The sequence below is a fragment of the Panulirus ornatus genome, chromosome 38 (genome assembly GCF_036320965.1).
Source record: "Panulirus ornatus isolate Po-2019 chromosome 38, ASM3632096v1, whole genome shotgun sequence".
In the NCBI taxonomy this organism is placed as follows: domain Eukaryota; kingdom Metazoa; phylum Arthropoda; class Malacostraca; order Decapoda; family Palinuridae; genus Panulirus; species Panulirus ornatus.
This window is the reverse complement of record NC_092261.1, coordinates 14,972,064-14,980,196: the sequence shown is the minus strand read 5'-3', so window position 1 is coordinate 14,980,196 and position 8,133 is coordinate 14,972,064. Positions and strand designations below refer to the sequence as shown.

Below are 8,133 nucleotides of genomic sequence, written 5' to 3'. Positions count from 1 at the left end.
AGCAAGTGCTTCATCGAACCCGCCGGGTTGATGCCAGAAGAAGGTCAAAGCCTTTAATGGGTAGAGGAGGAGGGGACACGGGACGCCAACTCTTCCAGCGGAATTATTCGAAACTGTTTCGAAAAAAAAGTAAATAAAAATTTTACAGCTTTCACAGAAGGTTTGAAGTGAAAGCCTCTATCTAGACCTACCTAGCTGTCGTGTGATTCATAGGAAAGGCCTAGACGTTCTGGAAGAAAGGTGTTTAAACAAACTAGAAAAAAAAAGAAGACGGAGAAAGAAGTCAAGAGTTTCGAATGGAAAAGTTCAGAGGTATCATGAGAGGTCGGAGAAAGTTCATCCCTGGTATGGTGCGAGCTGTGGCGCCGTCGGAATCATTCATGAGTCCAGTTGACTGATTATATTTCTCGGGGCCGACAGGTGGGGAGTGAGGGGAGGGGAGGTGTCATGACAGGGGGTGGAAGGTATGGGATGTTTGGGGAGGGGGCGCGGTGATCTGTGCCGTGGGAGGGGAGGGTTACGGGACAGAGGAGGAGACGATACTGGGGAAGGATGGGATAGGTGTTGGGACAGGCGAAGGAGAGAACAGGCGTGGGGGTCAAGTGTGAATGAGGAGCAATCTTGGGGCAGGTGGGGCGAGGCGGGGTTTGGGTAAAATATAGTACATGCAAAGAAAGAGAGCTGGATGGAGGCGACTCCTTAGTTTGGAAGGGGGTGTTGGAGGAAGCGGGATGTGGTGGGGTTGCTGAGTTGGGGGAGGAGCAAGTTTGGGCAAGTTGAGTAGTGGAGGGGTGTTAAGGAAAGTGGGAGAGTGGATGGGGTGTTGGGATAAGTGGGGATGCGAAGAGGTTGTTGGAGCAAGATGGGGAGAGGGATGGATGTACATCTGGGGCGTTGAGGTCGGTCACCTGCCGCACCTGCTGACGACACAACACCTTCCGCATGGCTGTTGAACCCCACAGTACCCACCGCCGCCTAAAGCAGAGGGCGGGAGCATATCCTTGGGGCGGAAGGAACATTCAATATGAGGAGCAGCGGTTAGTGTTCCTGACCGTGAAGCATCCACGGGACGCCCAGGGTCGAACGCATGGATTCGATTCCTGGATACAACAGTCGGTCCACAGTCAACCCAGCTGTTCATCTACACCGAAGGGGTTGGTCGATCAAATAAGTACCTACTAAGCAGAAAGGGAAACCTATGTAGAGGGGGTTTATCTAAGGGGTGGAGCACATTCTCTGGGGAAAGTGGAGTCCATCTGCTTGACGGGAGGGCAATGTACTAAAGAAGTGACCAAAACTAGGAAGGAGCTTCGACGTAAAGAAGGAGTCTCCCTCGAGCTGAAGAGAACCTGCCTGAAGAAGGGTATAAGATGGGTAAGATACATTGTGCTGAGGGGTATTGGAAGGCCTTTATGGGGCTGATGGGAAGAGTTTGGCTGGTGTACGGGCGATGATGATATTTACAGGGCTTATGGAATTAGTCATTTTCTGCGTCAGAGAGGTAAGGCGTCTTCCTAGTTGAAGACGAGTCTACTGGAATGAGCCAGTATGAGGTGAGATCCACTCAGGTGAGAGGGGAAGCCTACTTAGATGCGAGAAGTGTACCAGGGTGAAAGAAGTCTGCCTGTGTGAGAGGAGGGAAAGTCTTCTGGTTTTTGAGAACAAAAAAAATGAGTTCAGCGAAGGAATTAACCTACAGTTGGAGCAAAGAGGACCGGGAGGAGATGGCAAGTCTGCCTCAAGCAAGGAAAGGGGGACGTCTACAAGCGCATACAAAAGGGCTCTTAATTACCAATAAATACAAAACAAATAAAACATTTTTCATACCAGTTAATCAAACTAAAGATCTTAAAAAGACACAAAATCTACGAATAATAAACCAAGTCTATTTCAAAAATGATACGACTCGAATAGGCCCAAAGAGGACACAACGGAAGTAGTTACTGGCGCACAATGACCCCAGCGATGGTTATAAAGAGCTCAGGTGAATTATTGTCATAAGTGTTTTTGGCTTCGGCTCGGAGGCGTTTGGCTAAGGGCAGCGGGGACATGAGTTGTCTTCTGACAGAGACCCTTTGTGACCTCTGAATCCTTTTGCGCTACCGCTCACAGGATGAACATGGGGTGCACAACAGATTGGCCGGGGTTACCGGCACAAATCAAATCAATCCTGACCTGACCAGTATAAAAGATCATGACCAATGCGTAGCAATAGCAGTATGGAAGAGGTAGTAGTAATGCAATAGCTGTGGAAATCATAATAGTAGTAATGTACAAGAAGTACAAGTCCGAGAAGCATTTCGATCAAGCTCTCGTGAAAGTAACTGGAAACTGAGACACTACATAAATAAAAACATAAACATAAAAAAAGAGCCGTTCGCTGGTGATGACAAGAACTTGTACCGAGCTGACATCTTGAGATAGCAGCTGGCGCATCAGCAGCAGCATCATCAGCGGCAGGAACAGCCTCACTTAATCAAGGATAAATAGTTTGACCTCCGGCTGGACGTCCCAAGCCGACCGACTAGCAACAGAGCGAGGCGGCGGCGGCGGTGGCGGCGGTGAAGCGGCGTTCGCCTGCTCTGCCTCCTCCTCCTCCAGCCCCCAGCGCCAGGCCTTACTACGTGTCGCCCGTAATGTTGCAACAGCCCTCTGGCGCTACCACACGCCTCCTTGTCGCAAAGCACCGAGACGAGAACAACATGGACGAGAGCAAACACGAATGGAGAGGATACTGTTTTGGAGAGGTACAGCATTGCTGCTGAAAAGGAGAAAAAAAAAAAGAAAGTCGAAGTAGTGGAGTACCTGCATGTGTGGGGGGGCGGGAGGATAGGCCAGCCCTGCCAGGTAAGGAGCGGGATAAGGCATGAGGGATGTTTGGCAGGGTTTGGTTCTGTGTTCTGTGCAATAAACTACCAGACAAGGGGGACGACATTATTACGTCAACGACTCAGCTACACTGGCCTACAATGAGAGACAGACCATAGCCAGTGCTGGGGGAGTAGCCTGGGTGGTGGAATGTCAGTCAACCTGGTGGAACACCTCCCACAGCATTTGACTATCCTGTTTCTCTCACTCCAGACTGGGAACGTATGACATAACACCGTCCTCCTGCTACACCCCCGGCCATACACCATCAGGTGTCGTGGGTATGACCTCTCGGCCGTGTGTACTGCCACACGTCGTCGTGCCCTGGGCCGGCCGGCCGGCGGACGAGGCCGGGGTCGTCCGGGTGGCCGGGCAACACGTGAGGCTAACCTTGGGGGCCCCTCACCGCCACCGCCGCCAGTCACGGGGTCGGCCGCCACACGTATCCAGTTACAACCACCGTAACATAACAACAATAAAGGCGTCACTAGTGTGTCTATGAAGGGAGGAGGGAAGTACACAAGAGCAACGGTATAAAGTGGGGGAGCCACCTACCATGTTGAGGAGTTTGCGAGTGACGGAGGGAGTCGTGTTCTGGACTAGACCTGACTGCGTCTAGCTGCCCTACTCGTATTTATACCTTGTGGTCACGTGATCCGTAGGGTGGGTCCTGCCTCCTCCTCCTCCTCCTCCTCCTCACCTCCTCCTCCTCCCGTTGCTTCCGATGGTGGAGTGGGTGTGGTGGTGGGAAATGGTGATGGTGATACTGATAGGCGGTGTAGTAGGGGGTGGTGAGTGGAGTAATGATGGTGATAATGTTGTCGGTGGGTGGTAGTGTTGGTGACACTGGTGTGTGTGGTAGTGTTGGTGAACACTGTTGTGGGTGAGTGGCATTGGTGACACTGTTGTTGGTGAGTGGTAGTGTTGGTGACACTGTTGTTGGTGAGTGGTGGTGTTGGTGACACTGTTGTTGGTGAGTGGTGGTATTGGTGACACTGTTGTTGGTGTGTGGTAGTGTTGGTGACACTGTTACTAGTGTGTGGTAGTGTTGGTGACACTGTTGTTGGTGAGTGGTAGTGTTGGTGACACTGTTGTTGGTGAGTGGTGGTGTTGGTGACACTGTTGTTGGTGAGTGGTGGTGTTGGTGACACTGTTGTTGGTGAGTGGTGGTGTTGGTGACACTGTTGTTGGTGAGTGGTGGTATTGGTGACACTGTTGTTGGTGTGTGGTAGTGTTGGTGACACTGTTACTAGTGTGTGGTAGTGTTGGTGACACTGTTGTTGGTGAGTGGTAGTGTTGGTGACACTGTTGTTGGTGAGTGGTGGTGTTGGTGACACTGTTGTTGGTGAGTGGTGGTGTTGGTGACACTGTTGTTGGTGAGTGGTAGTGTTGGTGACACTGTTGTTGGTGGGTGGTGCTGCTGGTAACAGTGGATGAGGTGGGTGGTGGTGTCAATGACACTAGTGAGTGTTGGTGGTGATAATAATATTGCTGGGGAACGTTGCAGTGGGAGTTTTGGCGATTGTGGTTGATGACCCTGTTGTTGGAGATGTTCCTGAAGTTCCAAGTCGACCTGGTGGTGGAGGGTAATGCCAGTGATGATGTTGAGAGCAAATGGAGGGAAAAAGAGCTACTTGGTCCTGAGTGTCTTTAGTGATGTTGAAGATGTGGCTCGATCTTAAGTAGCCTTTGTAGATGGAGGGGGGAAAAGGGTACTGGGGATGTTTGAAGTGATGATGATGGTGGTGGTGCTGGGTGAAGGTGGAAGGTGGAGGTGGAAGCAGTGACGCCAGGTGAAATGTGACTGATCCGCTGGAGGGTTAAGATGTTGGTGATACCGCTGGCTGATGATGTTTGTGTGTGTGTGTGTGTGTGTGTGTGTGTGTGTGTGTGTGTGTGTGTGTGTGTGTGTGTGTGTGTTCTGGTGTTGGGGGAAATGTTTACTAAACATGCAAGTGAGTGGTGATGATAAGTGGATATGTTGGTGAGAAGTGATATAGGAGATGATGTTTGAACTAGTGATCTTGGTGACCAAAGAACTAATATGTGGTGACCCTGGTGATGTTGGTACCGTCTATAGGTATCCTAGTGGGTGGTGATGTTGGTGACGTGTTGGTGATATTGGTGCTTGTAGGTGGAGTCTGTGGGATGTCCTTATGGGTGCTGATGTTGGTGATGCGTGACAATGGAATGGCCTTGTGATGTTGGTGATGTGTGACGATGGAATGGCCTTGCGATGTTGGTAAGCGTGACGATGGAATGGCCTTGTAATGTTGGTGATGCCTGACAATGGAATGGCCTTGTGATGTTGGTGATGCTTGACGATGGAATGGCCTTGTGATGTTGGTAATGCGTGACGATGGAATGGCCTTGTAATGTTGGTGATGCCTGACAATGGAATGGCCTTGTGATGTTGGTGATGCTTGACGATGGAATGGCCTTGTGATGTTGGTGATGCGTGACGATGGAATGGCCTTGTAATGTTGGTGATGCGTGGCCATGGTATTTACCTTGTGATGTTGTTGATGCCTGACAATGGTATTCACCTTGTGATGTTGGTGATACGTGACAGTAGAATGGCCTTGTGATGTTGGTGATGCGTGACGATGGAATGGCCTTGTGATGTTGGTGATGCGTGACGATGGTATTCACCTTGTGATGTTGGTGATACGTGACAGTGGAATGGCCTTGTGATGTTGGTGATGCATGACAATGGCATTCACCTTGTGATATTGGTGATGCGTGACGATGGAATGGCCTTGTGATGTTGGTGATGCGTGACGATGGAATGGCCTTGTGATCTTGGTGTTGCATGACGATGGTATTCACCTTGCGATGTTGGTGATGCGTGACGATGGAATGGCCTTGTGATGTTGGTGATGCGTGACGATGGTATTCACCTTGTGATGTTGGGGATGCGTGGCGATGGTACTGACCATGTGATGTTGGTGAGATGTTACTGACGTATAACGGTGAAGTTTCCGCTCAAGGAAGTTGATGTCGCTGAGTTGATGGCGATGTGGTAAATGGGTGGTGGTGGTCGTGGTGATACGAGTGGTGATGCTTGTGACACTGCTGGTACCTCTGGTTTGTGTCAGTAGGTATGTCCGTGGACGGTCAGTAGGCATGTCAGGAGATGGTGCTGGTCAGTAGGGACATCCACAACAGTAATGGCAAGGCTCCTACCGACGAGTGGTGTCAGTAGGGATGACCAAATCGTGAGGGGTAGTAGTGGTGGTAGTGGCGGGAGGTGGTGTTAGAGAGGGTGTACTGGTGACCTGCTGTGATGGTCGTGGTGTTGGGGAGCTATGGTGATGGTGGTGGTGAAGAATGGTGTGGTGCTTTGGTAATTTGGTGGATGGTGGTGAGAGATGGTACCCTGATGGTGGTAGCTGGTAAAGGTAGTTTGTGAAGGCTGTAGCGACGACTGGCAAGCGACAGTTGTTGTGATAATGGTGGTGCAAGTAGCACTAGGAGAGGAGGCATAAAGGAGAGTAGGAAAGTATGTTCTGTTAATGTGAGTGGGCTGGCGGTGCAGATCCGCTGCGGTAGAGAGGGGTTGATTTGGTTGACTTGGTGTGTAAGTGGTGGGGTTCAGGCAGGATGAACATCGTGAGGCTTGGATCTCTCTTTGAAGGGCTGATGAAGGGGGCCGTAACAAGTGTAGAGCGAGTGCAGCTGGAGTGCCCTAAAAAGGCTGGTTTCTACCTTCGTTACCGGGGGGGAGGATGACAACGTAAGTAGATGTTACGTAGGTTGGCTGATGTTTGTAGACTATGGTGGAAAAGTCTTACAACAGGATAAGCAAAGTCGGTTTTGTTGTAAGCGGAGAAGCATAAGTGTTTTGTCGACGATGGACAGCTAGAATGGGTGGGTTGGTGTCAGAGTACTAGTAAAGGTGGGTGAGTGCACTGGATTTGTGTAGGTGGGTGAGTGTCGTGGATTTATGTAGGGGTGATGAGCGGGATGGGACTGTGCAGATGGGGAACCGTGGTGGTTTGTTTGTGTTTAGGGAAATGCTGTGGGTTTGTGTGGTGGGTACGTGGAAATGGGTAAATATGGTGGATGTGTCGTGGGTTCGCGTTAATGGCTGAGTATGGTGGAGATGCAGTCTAGTAAGGTTGGAGTGGTAAAGGCTTGTCCTCTGTAAGTGGGTTGATGGAGACGGGAGTCGTGATGATAATGTAGAGCACATGGACTGGTGTAGATGGGGCGAGACACTTTTGTAACATCGTATTCAGACGACAACCTGTCACCTACTACCATAAACCAGCACACAAACCAACGCATCCCACAAGAACCCAACACACCAACCTGTCCGCTTCATCTGATGGACAGATAGCTTTTTCTTGCACCATCATATACAGTCTTTGACACGTCTGTAAATGGACAGATTCAACTTTTTATCTTCCTCAGAGATCTGTGATTCTTGCGCTGAGATAAGGAGTAATAAATACCGTGTTCAGAGTACCAGCCAAACATTGTTAAGTTCAAAACTCTGAAACACCTGTGGCGTTGAGGAATCAACAGAGCCAGTAGCAATGTTTACCGAGGGATTCCGGGTGTTGGTTCAGCCGTCGCTCAAGACTGCGGTTGCATCCTTGTATCGATTACACTAATGAGGAACATGGATGACAGCGGCAGGTTACATTACAGCCGTAGGTACGGCGGGAGGGAGGGAAGGAGGGTTGTAAAGGTCAGTCGGGAGGGGGCAAACACAGAATAATGGAAAGCTAGTGTACCTGACGCGTCAGGTACCATGGACTTGGAAAGTGTGTGTGTGTGTGTGTGTGTGTGTGTGTGTGTGTGTGTGTGTGTGTGTGTGTGTGTGTGGCCAAAGAACGTAAACCTTTTATGGACAACAGAATAACTTAACAAGGAAATATCCCCAATTTCACAAGCACAGCCTCTCCACACCCGCTTTAGCTGTCTTCGACTTCTTTCTCAGGTAATGAAGGCGGAGTAGGCGTGTGGAATACACTACGTAATTCATCAATTCACAGCTCTTGACAAGACAATGAGTAGCATGCCCGTTGGAGAAGCCATGTTCAAGATGCAGCACATGGAGCACACACACACACACAGGTCCGGCGGTGTCCCCCATGACTGACTCACTCTATCCTCACCTGTTGCCTCGTCCCCATCACCCTCCCCTTAGGTACCAGTTTAGAACCCTGATTTTTACACGTCTCTGGAAATCAGATGATAAATTTCAACGCCGAGGGGAAACATGATCCCGGAGTCAGCTCGCGGAGGAGGAGACGA

The 8,133-nt window shown here is 50.2% G+C and overlaps 1 protein-coding gene across 1 annotated transcript in view; it reads right to left on the bottom strand.

The window, feature by feature from the left end:
• The window catches only part of LOC139760924 (tubulin alpha-1 chain-like), a 16,930-nt gene extending 13,400 nt beyond the window's left edge, over positions 1-3,530 (bottom strand). Inside the window, exon 1 of the mRNA XM_071684703.1 lies at positions 3,424-3,530. Coding sequence (XP_071540804.1) covers positions 3,424-3,426 — 3 coding nt within the window. The 5' untranslated portion in view covers positions 3,427-3,530. The remainder of the gene's footprint in view (positions 1-3,423) is intronic.
• Positions 3,531-8,133: the final 4,603 nt, after the last annotated feature.